This window comes from Bos grunniens, chromosome 14 (genome assembly GCF_055505025.1).
Source record: "Bos grunniens cultivar Pamir isolate PY7600 chromosome 14, Bosgru_T2T1.0, whole genome shotgun sequence".
In the NCBI taxonomy this organism is placed as follows: Eukaryota; Metazoa; Chordata; class Mammalia; order Artiodactyla; family Bovidae; genus Bos; species Bos grunniens.
Genome location: NC_141178.1, coordinates 9159965 through 9173485, shown reverse-complemented (window position 1 = coordinate 9173485; position 13521 = coordinate 9159965). Strand labels below are relative to the sequence as shown.

The window sequence follows — 13521 nt, the reverse complement described above, 5'->3', positions numbered from 1 at the left end:
GTCTTCATCTTTGGTTGCAAAGAATATAATCAATCTGATTTTGGTGTTGACCATCTGGTGATGTCCATGTGTAGAGTCTTCTCTTGTGTTGTTGGAAGAGGGTGTTTTCTATGACCAGTGCGTTCTCTTGGCAAAATTCTATGAGCCTTTGCCCTGTTCCATTCTGTACTCCAAGGCCAAATTTGCCTGTTACTCCAGGTGTTTCTTGACTTCCTACTTTTGCATTCCAGTCCCTTATAATGAAAAGAACATCTTTTTTGGGTGTTAGTTCTAAAAGGTCTTGTAGGTCTTCATAGAACCGTTCAACTTCAGTTTCTTCAGCATTACTGGTTGGGGCATAGGCTTGGATTACCATGATATTGAATGGTTTGCCTTGGAAATGAACAGAGATCATTCTGTCATTTTTGAGATTGCATCAAGGTACTGCATTTCAGACTTTTTTGTTGACTATGATGGCTACTCCATTTCTTCTAAAGGATTCTTGCTCACAGTAGTAGATATAATGGTCATCTGAGTTAAATTCACCCATTCCAGTCCATTTTAGTTCACTGATTCCTAAAAATGTCGACATTCACTCTTGCCATCTCCTAGTTGACCACTTTCAATTTGTCTTGATTCATGGACCTAACATTCCAGGTTCCTATGCAATATTGCTCTCCACAGCTCAGACATTTTACTGAGGAAAAAGAAGATAAAGAGCTAGCTGATTTTATTTGGATAGAAAATGAGAGACAGGCTGGATGCAGAAAATGATGACAGAGTGTGGAAAGGAAGCCTGAGAAGGAAGAAGTTTTAGACATAGTCAGGATTAACTAAATTTAGATTGAAGTTAACTAAGTGGGTTTGTTAAGTAAGCCAATGCAGACTGGAAGTTGATTTCTCTTTCTATTAAAAGTGCTCCTTTGGGATAACAGATTCTATGAGTTTCTGTACCCTTAAGTGATCTATATTTATTTTCTTTTAATTATTTTTGTAACTTTGGTTAAATAAATAGTTATTGTTTCAGTGACCTATGATCCTGCTGTGTTTTTAAATAATTTTGGTATTTCTAACAAACTTCCCAAATATCAAAATCTAACTAAAGCTCTTTTAATCTCCAGATAACTCTGGGACACTTTGAAGACACATCTCTGAGATATCTCAGAGAGGAATGTTAAACTAAGTTTATTTGGCATTTTTAATTCAGATATACAGTCAAATAATTGAAAATAAACTTGAGGCTATAGTGCAAGAATAAATACCATTAATATAGATATTCTAGAATTTATAGAAAGTGAAGTCACTCAATCGTGCCCAACTGTTTGCAACACTATAGACTGTAGTCCACCAGGCTCCTCTGTCCATGGGATTTTCCAGGGAAGAATACTGGAGTGGATTGCCATTTCCTTCTCCAGGGGATCTTCCCAACCCAAGGTTCGAACTCAATCTTCCATGTTGCAGGTAGACTCTTTACTGTCTGAGCCACCAGGGAATCAGAATTTATATAGAAACCCTAACATCTGATATGTTCTGATAAAATGTTATCAGTCATAATTCTAATTATTATCCTAAAATGTTACACTGTACTCAAATCTTTAACCATGCTATTTTAAGTTATATCCTTTATAGACAATCATAATTTTATACTGCTTTTACAAAATAAAGATTTTTCAAGAAGACTCATAAAAAGAACCTTTTAAACAAATGTAAGTTTCTGACAGCCTTTAGACAATGACACTGAACTGGGTAACAAATGACGAACTCTAATGGAAGACCTGATTACTTCATGCAGACCAACAGGGATCAATTACATGGGAGTGAATAAATCGATAAATATGATCTATAACTTTGATTTTAAAACACACTTCCTTGAATCTGTTTTCTGGTAAACCTTTTTCTCTTATGCCATGATCTAAAACAAGCTGATAAAGTATGTCTTTGTAAGGAAAGATAAAACATTTATCTTTTACTCTCTACCTTATCCTGCCAGAATTTGGCTTCTGTAGCTGGTTCTCCTACGGAGTTGATGGTTTACTGGAACTAGACTGCAACTAGTTATATTAATCATTAATTTGCTGCTTGTTTCCAAATTTTTTGTGCATTGTGTTTCTGCTACACTATGCCTTTGTCAATGTTACTAGCTACATTACTTCTATCTGTCTATTTTATAAGAGTGTTGTCTCTTACAGTGTGTAACCAAGCCTCCAACAAATGTAGGTGACTAGGCAACTTGAAACAATTGATCAGACATATAGTTCTGTATGCAATCAATAATTGTAATAGTGTGATTCTAGATATGGAAAAGGCAACAAGGGAAATATCTCCTGGATCATAATAGATTAGAAGATAGACCATACAGAGAGTCTTTTATTATTATCTATCAGTAGGCTTAATCCAGAAGTTAATACCTTGAGTTGTATATCGAGAATTTTCACCTAATCTGGGATCAGCTTCCCAGCACTGTGGAACAAAAATTGGTCATGAAATGTCTCCCAAATATTGGTCAAATTCCTGACCAAGGGGAGGGACTGAAAAATGGAGTATTTCCTGCCATATCAGTACACAAGGACTGTCACAGTCGTTGGTGATTGCAGCCCTCCCCCGTGAGCTTCCGGCCCTAAGGGCACTCAGGAAGGAGAACTGCAACCTGGCGGCCAGGAGACCGCAACCACACCCTAATGGCGCGCCTCAAGGAAGCCCAGGCGGTGAGAAACAAGGGACACCGGCCCCAGATAGCGGAGACGCATGTGGAAAGAATGATGTCAATGAGCCTGGACTCTTGCATCTTCCCATACATAGAAAAGAGCTGAATTCCTTAACTTGAGATATCTGTCTTCCTTTAATTAACAATAATCTTTTGATGTTCAGACTGCCTGCCCTTTGTTGCAAAACTTCTATGTAACCTGGCTCCTCCCCTTGTCTCCTCAGAGCAGTTGTATCAGGGTTGCTTGAGATGCTTGAAGTCTTAAGAATTCCCACTGAATAAAACATAATTCTAAACTTTTAGGTTGTGAATATGTTTTAAGTCCACAACCTACCTATACCTGTAGACACGGCTGGAGGGAGAAGGGCATGCTGGCCATTTCCTTCCTAAGTAGTTTCCAAAGAATGCAAAGGATGTCTAGCACTCACAGTCTGCACAGCCTTCTGGAGAGCAGCGGAATGGCAGTAAGAGTCCAGAAAGTGGTGAAAGAGAAGAAGAGGGTACCTGGTAACTGAGGCTAGATTAAGAAGGATTTAAACGAAGTTGGAAGCAATAAGACAAACTCTGAAAGAATAAAGGAATATAGTTTGGCAAATTAGGACCCAGGGGCAATCTCAGTGCCACAGAAACCATGCCAGCCATCATTTTCAGCTGTGGCTGAGCTCTGCCTGCAACAGGCGCTGCCTCTCACCCTTCATGGCTTGCCTGTGCCTCTCAAACTGCCCGAAGAACATTGTGTCCACTTTGTTAGAAGCAAATAGTAATAATAATAACACAGGGCAATAGGGGTGGGGAGGGTTACAGTGCTTTCTCCCCTAATTAACATTCTTTAAAGGCAAGGAAAGAAGAGAGACCCACCACACTTATTTGTGCTGCATGTCTAGGCAGCACCAAGACTTTCTTATTCTTAGATAGCCACGTTCTGCAGGCCTCATCTAAAGGAAATCACAGTGAAAGCGTTCTGACATGTGGAGGACAGAAATGTCTTTGGGCCTTTGACCATGGCACTTGGTATTCAACAATCAGTATCTTTTGTTGTTTCAATTCAAATGTTTTTATTTGATTTTATAAAGTATTGAAAGGCTTAACAACCAACTCATTTGTATATAAAATGGTCCCAAATGTGCTGTCTCATATAGCCACGTGTGACCCATGAGCATTTGAAATGCAGCTGGTGGGTGTAGGAGATGCTGTAAATGTAAGATACACACCAGATTTTGAAATCTTAATTAAAAAAAAGATTATAAAATACATCATTAATAGTTTTTACATAAGTTATTTGTTGAAATAATACTTTTACTTCATTAAATAAAAAATTAAAATACAGTATTAAAACTAATATTACCAGTTTCCTTCTACTTTTTAAAATATAACTACCTGAAAATTTCAAGTACCTGTGTGGCTATTGTGTTTCTATGGTCCACTGCAAATTGGCACTGGCCATCTGCCTCTACAGGGAGGAAATCATGAGTTACGGCAGCTGCTGATTTAGAACATTCCCTAAGAAAGTTCAGGGTGGAGAGCGGAAATGAGGCCCTCTGTGCTAAAAACTGGCAGGATGGTCTTCGGATAGTTAGATATTTTCAGGAGCTGATTTTATGAGCCCAATTCTTATATTTTCTCATAACTAGAAAAGCACTAAAATCCTTCATGGTGGTGACTGTTTCTTGTGAGTAGCAGAAAGCCTCATGAGACTAGCAGAAACCATCTGGAAAAAATAGATGCTTGACGGCATGTATCCCCCCTTCACCAAAATCAAGTGTACACTGACCTTCCCTCTGCCTCTTCGGAGCAGTTTCTCAAGAGCTGTCTGAGGTGCTGGCTCCTGGGCTGCAGTCCTCATTTTCCCCCCACATAAAACTGAACTCACAACTCTCTCCTGTTGTTCATTTTTTTAAGTTGACACTATTCAGTAGTGCTTCTCCAAAGTCTATGATCCTAAGCCTGATTTCAAGTGAAAGCATTTTTCCTGATTTTAAATGTACTATATTAAGTGAGAATAAAAGCTCTTGCCTGACTTGATCTGTCCCTTCTTAAATCAGCAAAATTGACTAGTTTTATAATCATCCAATACTTTCATTTTTCATTCATTCTTTCCACACTTATTGAACACCTACCATGTGCTAGGTCTTGGGCTGGACACTCACGATATGGAGAACAAAACCAGACAGGGACTCTCTAGGAGCTGAAGTCAAGAGCAGAAGGCAGACATCAATCGTATAATCACACTGATAAACATATAAAGTCCAATAGACCTAAGGTCTCTGAAGAAAAGAACACAGTTGGCCCAGAAGTCTTGGTGAAATCTGATGAATGGGAGGAGTTAACTTAGAAGGGAAGAGGAAGCAGCCACAGAGATAAAAGGGATAAAAGGAAGACACCAGAGTCACGAGGAAGGAGCTGCGGTGACTAGAGAGCTGAGAGTGAGGCGAACAGTCCAGGATGAGGCTGCGGGGGGAAGCACACAGTTTGCGTAGCTGAAAGGTCAGAAAGCTAAGACCTTTCACGGGCTCTGGGAGGAAGGAACAAGGCCATATCTCATTTTAAAAGCTTTCTTTCTACAGAAATACTCATAGTGTTTCTGAAGGAGAAAGAGTCGATTGGTGAAATGATTGGCTATTATTAGCCTGAAAGTTGAAAGATTTTCATTCTTCTAGATTAACTTACTGGGTATAAGCCTAGTACCTACGAGAGAAAGATATTTTAAGGGCTCACTTTATGAAGTCTTGTCACATGGAAAGCTGGTTTCACAAATAGCCTATTTAGAACAAAACTTTTAAGACTTGGCTGTCCCAGTGCCTTCTTCAAATCATGTCTGTTATCCCCGAGTAAACTTAGTAGTTGTAATGCCAAAACGACTACCATGGGAAAACATCCTCAATTGGGGTATGCACATTAAATCAGATTACTTCCCTGTTCAATTTAATGGGACTAGTTGAGCAGATTAGGGACAATCTCAACAAGCAAAACAGCACAAAAATACAGTGCTGCTGAGCTTTCCTTCTCTGAATTAGTATTTTGTTCAGATCAGATCAGATCAGTCACTCAGTCGTGTCCGACTCTTTGCGACCCCATGAATCGCAGCATGCCAGGCCTCCCTGTCCATCACCAACCCCCAGAGTTCACCCAGACTCATGTCCATCGAGTCAGTGATGCCATCCAGCCATCTCATCCTCTGTCGTCCCCTTCTCTTCTTGCCCCCAATCCCTCCCAGCATCAGAGTCTTTTCCAATGAGTTAACTCTTCGCATGAGGTGGCCAAAGTACTGGAGTTTCAGCTTTAGCATCATTCCTTCCAAAGAAATCCCAGGGCTGATCTCCTTCAGAATGGACTGGTTGGATCTCCTTGCAGTCCAAAGGACTCTCAAGAGTATTCTCCAACACCACAGTTCAAAAGCATCAATTCTTCGGCGCTCAGCCTTCTTCACAGTCCAACTCTCACATCCATACATGACCACAGGAAAACCCATAGCCTTCACTAGACGGACCTTTGTTGACAAAGTAGTGTCTCTGCTTTTCAATATGCTATCTAGGTTGGTCATAACTTTCCTTCCAAGGAGTAAGCGTCTTGTAATTTCATGGCTGCAGTCACCATCTGCAGTGATTTTGGAGCCCAAAAAAATAAAGTCTGACACTGTTTCCACTGTTTCCCCATCTATTTCCCATGAAGTGATGGGACAGGATGCCATGATCTTCGTTTTCTGAATGTTGAACTTTAAGCCAACTTTTTCACTCTCCACTTTCACGTTCATCAAGAGGCTTTTGAGTTCCTCTTCACTTTCTGCCATAAGGGTGGTGTCATCTGCATATCTGAGGTTATTGATATTTCTCCTGGCAATCTTGATTCCAGCTTGTGTTTCTTCCAGTCCAGCGTTTCTCATGATGTATTCTGCATATATGTTAAATAAACAGGGTGACAATATACAGCCTTGACGTACTCCTTTTCTTATTTGGAACCAGTCTGTTGTTCCATGTCCAGTTCTAACTATTGCTTCCTGACCTGCATACAAATTTCTCAAAAGGCAGATCAGGTGGTCTGGTATTCCCATCTCTTTCAGAATTTTCCACAGTTTATTGTGATCCACACAGTCAAAGGCTTTGGCATAGTCAATAAAGCAAAAATAGATGTTTTTCTGGAACTCTCTTGCTTTTTCCATGATCCAGCAGATGTTGGCAATTTGATCTCTGGTTCCTCTGCCTTTTCTAAAACCAGCTTGAACATCAGGAAGTTCACGGTTCACGTATTGCTGAAGTCTGGCTTGGAGAATTTTGAGCATTACTTTACTAGCATGTGAGATGAGTGCAACTGTGCGGTAGTTTGAGCATTCTTTGGCATTGCCTTTCTTTGGGATTGGAATGAAAACTGACCTTTTCCAGTCTTGTGGCCACTGCTGAGTTTTCCAAATTTGCTGGCATATTGAGTGCAGCACTTTCACAGCATCATCTTTCAGGATTTGGAATAGCTCAACTGGAATTCTATCACCTCCACTAGCTTTGTTCATAGTGATGCTTTCTAAGGCCCACTTGACTTCACGTTCCAGGATGTCTGGCTCTAGGTCAGTGATCACACCATCGTGATTATCTGGATCATGAAGATCTTTTTTTGTACAATTCTTCTGTGTATTCTTGCCATCTCTTCTTAATATCTTCTGCTTCTGTTAGGTGCCTTTTATTTCTTCTGAAGTCTAACGAAGAGAATACCATGCAGAACTGATGAAAGGAAATCTCACACACTCATCCTTGTAAGAAACCAGGTGGAAATCACTATAGAATCCTAGAATTTTATAGCTGTAAGTCTTCAGAGCAAGTAATGATATGTGATTACACTATGTATTAAACATTCAAATTTATATTATAAATATTTGAGAGTTTGCAAAAATGTTTCTGCCAATGCACATTATGAACTTATGCTTTAAATCACGAGCTGCCTAAAAATCAAATTGTCATGTAAAACAACGGTGAATGAGAATTACACATCTTTGCTGATGAGTTGTGGCAATAATATGTCATACTATTATAGATTCAGATTTTGTTACTGCTTCCCCTCTGCACCATGGTACATTCAATAATTTTATTACTTGTATGCTACATTTTAATGTTCATTTACCCATCTTTCTCTTCCCACTTTATCCCAAGGTCAAGAATATACACTTTCCAAATTTACTCTTCTACAACACCCCCAAAAGGACTTAATATAAGGTAGGCTACTAAAAAATGGGTTTCCCAGGTTGCTCAATAGGTAAAGGTTCCACTTGCAATGCAAGAGACACCACTTGGATCCCTGGTCCAAGAAGATCCTACATGCCGCAGAGCAACAAAGCTGTGGGCCACAACTCCTGAGCCCACGTGCTGCAACTCCTGAAGCACATGTCTAGAGCGCACGCTCTGCAACAAGAGAAGCCGCTGCAGTGCGGAGCCCACGCAGGGCGACAAAGAGCACCCCCCACCGACTGCAACTAGAGAAAGCCTGTGTGCAGCAACAAAGACCCATCACCGCCAAATAATAAAATTTAAAAGTCCTAAAAATAAAATAAAATATGCATGAATTGTTTTAACAATGGTTAGCTGTTCATGTTAATTTATTAAATAAACACACACATGAATTTCCTTGTATAGAACAGTGGTTAAGAATGCAAGATTTGGAGTAAATCTATCTGGATTAAAATCTCAGCTCTGCCACTTCCTAGCTCCGTGACCTAGGTAAGTTAGTTTAACCCTCTTTTCCTGAATGTTCTCATGTGGAAACCTATGATAATAATTATGCCTCCTTCATTGAGTTTCTTAAAATATTAAAGTTCATTTATTTAAAAAAGCATGACATGCAATTCCTGGCATATAACTCAATATATGCTTCCACCACCACCACCACCATCCTCATCATCACAGAATCATCTTAATTATCACCATTGATATCTTACTGCTGCTGCTAAGTCACTTCAGTCGTGTCCAACTCTGTGCGACCCCATAGACGGCAGCCCACCAGGCTCCCCCGTCCCTGGGATTCTCTAGGCAAGAACACTGGAGTGGGTTGCCATTTCCTTCTCCAATGCATGAAAGTGAAAAGTTAAAGTGAAGTCGCTCAGTCGTGTCCAACTCCTGGCGACCCCATGGACTGTAGCCTACCAGGCTCCTCTGTCCATGGGATTTTCCAGGCAAGAGCACTGGAGTGGGGTGCCATTGCCTTCTCATGATATCTTACTAGTATCCAGCATAATAACTAGTGTACAGGAGGCTCTAAAATGTCAAATTGATTTGAGTTCCTAAAACACACAATTGTTTCATTAAGCCAAAATGTGCATAGACATTGTATTATTCATTCATATACTTGTACATTTCTATAGACAGGAATGTCAGTATCAAGGACTGATGTTGCAACAATGGTTTTCATTCTATTTAAAGGAAATGAACTAAGATTTTAAAATTTCAAACTGACGGGTTAGATTTGCAAAAAGGAAAATCAGAGGCACCACTAGAGGGAGCTTTTGCTCAATGACTGACAACAAGAAAACTGCCGCTAGTACAGGACTTTTTCCCCTTTTTTCTGCTCATTCAGCTTCTCAAGGATCGTTTCTAAGAAAGAGAACAGATAAACTGCCTTGATGCTAGTTTTAAGAGACTGAAGAAATAGCAATAGTCTCAGGAATTTAGAGAGACGAGCACTCCTCTCCTTCTCAGTCCTTCTGTGCCTGTTGAAGAATGAAGTTACCTGTGTCTTTGCTCCTGTGCTGTACAGGCCAGCAGTTCTTCCCATGGCAGCCGCACTTGGTATACAGAAGAAGAATGAAGCAATCACGTTGCTGAGGCCATGGGCCAGGAATTCCTATAGGAATGATAGCAGAGAAATGTATCATTTCCTAATCACAATCCACTTTCAGCGTGTATGTGTGTGTGTGTGTGAGTGTGAGATGTGCTCAGTCATGCCCAACTCTTTGCGACACCATGGACTATAGCCGGCCAGACTCCTCTGTCCATGGAGGAGTCTGTTTATTGAGGCAGGAACACAGGAGTGGGTTGCCATTTCCTACTTCATGCGATCTTCCTGACCCAGGGATGGAACCTGCATCGCTAGCGTCTCCTGCACTGACAGGTGGATTCTTACCACCGTGCCACCTGGGAAGCCCAAAATTTAGAGGCCACAGATAAAGCTTGTCATAGAATGAGACGTCTTTTGTACTCTATTTCTGTTCTCTCCACTAGTTGTAATTTAACCATCATTCTAACAATAGCTAACATTTATTGAGTGCTTACAGTGAGCCAGAAACTGCTCTGAGCCCTTTACTCATTTGATCCTTGTAACAATAACAACTTTACAGGGAAACACAAGGTATTTACTGTATCCGTTGCCAATTACTCAGGTTTCAAGTTACTACAATAAAGGGTTTTGTTCCCACCACTCCACCTATCACCTCCAGAGTGCTAAATCCAATGGTTAATTCCTACCTCCCCTGGCAGTAAAAGTGGCATTTGACACAATCGCTCACATTCTCCGCCTTAAAGCCTCCTTCCTGGTCCTTCTTGAGCCTCTCACCCTCCTGGTTTCCTCCGACCTCCCTGGCCACCATTTCTCAGCCTCCTCTGTGGCCCCTTCTCATACAAACAATCGCAAATATCGAACCACTTCTTTCTCTATTCTGAGCTACCCAAAAACATGTTGACAGCTGCCATATTTATATCTCCAAGCCTAGACCACTCTTTTGAACTCCAGACTGATATAGGCAACCTATTACTCAGCATTTTCATTTGAATGGTTAACAGTTATCCCAAGCTTAATTAATCAGACTATTGCTCCACATACTCCCACTCTGGTCCTCCCACACCCTTCCCTACCTCAAGCTCTATATGTTTGGGCCAAAAGCTTTAGACAGAGTCTTGACTTCCCCTTTGCCCAGATGGTGCCCACATCCAATTCATAATCTATCCAATTCCCATCCCCTTCATTGCTACATCCTGGTCCAAGTCATCGGATGTCACCTGGATTCCTGCAGAAGCTTCCTAATACTTTTCTGCTTCTGCTGTTGCCAGGAACACAGATAAAAAACCCTGCCCTCACAGACTGGTGTTCTAGTGGAGGGATGCTACCAATAAAGAAGATGAATACAGAAAGTAAAACAGAGAGTGGATAAGTTTTGGAGATTAGGATTTTAGCTTACCAAGAAAGGCCTCTCTAAGAAGGAAATATTTAAATAAAGGAGGAATGCAGCTACTTGAGGGTATAGAATTTCTGGAAAAGGGAACAGCGAGTACAGACATCTTGAGCTAGCAACATAGCTAGTAAACTCAAGAAAAAAACAAGGAAGGAAGTGAGGCTGGAACAGGCTACAAAAAAAATATGAGATCATAGAGGAAAAGGTCAGGTAGGGCCTTGGAAGCCTTGGCAATAGGCTTTTAATCTAAGTACTATGGGAAGCCACTGGGAGATTTTGAGATGAATAAAGACATGGTCTGTGTTATGCACCATTGTATCCCTTGTTCCTAGACTGGTGTCTGCTATACAGTAGGGTTCAAAACAAATCTGTTGAATGAATAAATCTGCTTTTTTACAGATGAGAAAACTGCGGCATAGAAACCATTTCAGAGTGAGATTTAGACATAGGTACTTCGGCCTTCTAACCACTACTGCACAGCTATGTGTGCAGACCTGTGTAGGAATGTAGGGCCATGGGGTTTGAGACCAAACACTAGCAGAAGTAGATTCAGAAACAGTCTCAATAAAATCTTCATCCTTTGTATGCTAAGAAACCCTTTCATCCTTTGGTTTTTTACTGAGAAGAGTAATACTGTTATTTGTACTTTGAAATCTGAACTTTTTTTAAAAGTTGGCAGGCAATCATAAATATATTTAGATTTTCTCCTAAAAACACAAGGAACATCAAGATATCCCTCTATTTAAAAACAAAAGTGTACCATAACCAACCCACGAAGCTCAAATTTTCACCTTTCTATCAATGATTTACAGATTTTTGTTTCAGTTTGTCCTACCCATTCTTGTTACACACTTAGGACAGCTGTATTTTTCATAAGGTCAACATTTTCAGCATCTGGGAGTACACGTCAAAATGATACAGTAGCTATGGAGAGGTGTGGAGAGGGACTGGGACATACTACACCTGATTGTCATCAACTGAATATCTGAATTTTTTGGCAGACCCTTGTGCAAGAGCCAATGAGGCCACATAGCCTACAAGTGCCACTCCAAAGGCTTCAGTGATGACCGCAGAGAGGATGTTCATTGGGGGAGCTCGAGGTGGAGGAATTCTGTGAAAGAAAGACCATACGGAACTCATCAACTCACATGTAATTTCTTTAACAACTTGCAGCGAATTCAACTATGGTAATGACTCTGAAGTTGACACAAAATGCATGAAACACCCCTGAGAAAACCAAGAAGCTTGCCCTTAGAAGCCTTTGATTCTCCACGTTTTTTTGGAGAAAAGCAAAATCACAAAGAACACCAAAGAGAGAGCACCACGCATTTAACTTGCATTTACTCCCAGGAAATTTAAGTTATAGCACAGAAACTTCGACTCAACAAAAACTTCCTGCATCAGAACAAAAGCACATTCGGAACATTCTTTTATTGAATCTTTTGAAACATTTATGTGGCTAGCACTGGAAACTGTGTTTCCTGCCTTGAATGCCACAGTGCTGTATGCAAACACTAGTCTACTGTGAGCTGTGATTCTTTGAGCCAATTCTTAAGTTTACCATTGAGTTAATTATGTTTTTAACTTGATCCTTTCATGGTGCACTTAATGATTGTTAAAAAAAGAGACAACAGACCCACTGTGGAGTCATTCGTGCTAAGCCCCACGTAAGCAAATCAAGAATTAATGCCTAACTTAAGTGAAGTTTCACCTTATTCCAGGAATGTAACCTGAGTCAGTCAGCCTGGAATCACCTGGTCAACACCAGTGAGGTAATGTGCCCTTCCATACCCCATAGGAAGGTGAACTTACCTGAAACAATCCACTCTGCTAAAACTCCCTGTTCCTGTCCTCCTTCTGACTAAAACACCTTTTATTTTGTTTAGCTCTTCAGAGCTCCTTTCGATTTGATAGATGGGCTGCTGCTCAATTAAGGAATTATTGAATAAACCCAACAGACCTCTAAATGTACTTAGTTGAATTTTATTTTGTGACTCTATGTACCACATGTTATGAAAAATATCTATATAGACTCCATCTACCCTCTGTTGCAGAACATGGGACCACATAAGAGCTAACACTGTTTCTCAGTTTTACTTTTTGTTATTTTTTTATTGCAGTGTAGCAGACTAACAATGCTGTGATAATTTCAGGTGGGACGCAAAAGGACTCAGCCATACATACATATGTATCCACTCTTTCCCAAACTCCCCTCCCATCCCGGCTGCCGCTAATATTGAGCAGAGTTCCATGTGCTACGGAAGGTCTTTGCTGGTTACCCATGTTAAATAGAGCAGCGTGTACATGCCCATGCTAAACTCCTTAACTACCCTTTCCCCAATCTTTCCCCCGAACAACCGTAAGTTTCTTCTTTAAGTTTGTGAGTCTCTTTCTGTTCTGTAAGTACATTTGTATCATTTTTTTTTTTTAGATTCCACATATAAAGAATATCATACAATATTTCTCCTTCTCTATCTGACTTACTTCATTCACTATGACAATCTCTAGGCCCTTCCATGTTGCCGCACATGACATTATTTCATTCCTTTTAATGGCTGAGTAATATTTCATTGTATACACATACAATTATCCATTACTGTCAATAGACATTTAGGTTGCTTCCATTTCTTGGCTAGTGTATACAGTGCTGCAATGAACACAGGGTGCATGTACCCTTTCAGATTATATTTTGCTC

The 13521-nt window shown here is 40.3% G+C and overlaps 1 protein-coding gene across 15 annotated transcripts in view; it reads right to left on the bottom strand.

Moving 5' to 3' along the window:
* The window catches only part of SLC26A7 (solute carrier family 26 member 7), a 184819-nt gene that overhangs the window by 66734 nt on the left and 104564 nt on the right, over positions 1-13521 (bottom strand). For 10 of the 15 annotated variants that reach the window (XR_015140475.1, XM_086335892.1, XM_086335891.1 and 7 more), the window contains 2 exons: positions 11790-11937; positions 9389-9502 (listed from right to left, as the gene is read on the bottom strand). Coding sequence is in view for 14 of the 15 variants with exons in the window: in XM_086335892.1 (XP_086192018.1) it covers positions 9389-9502; positions 11790-11937 (262 nt within the window). In the remaining variant the exon portion in view is untranslated. The remainder of the gene's footprint in view (positions 1-9388; positions 9503-11789; positions 11938-13521) is intronic. The other 5 variants (XM_086335897.1, XM_086335900.1, XM_086335898.1 and 2 more) reach the window with 1 other exon arrangement.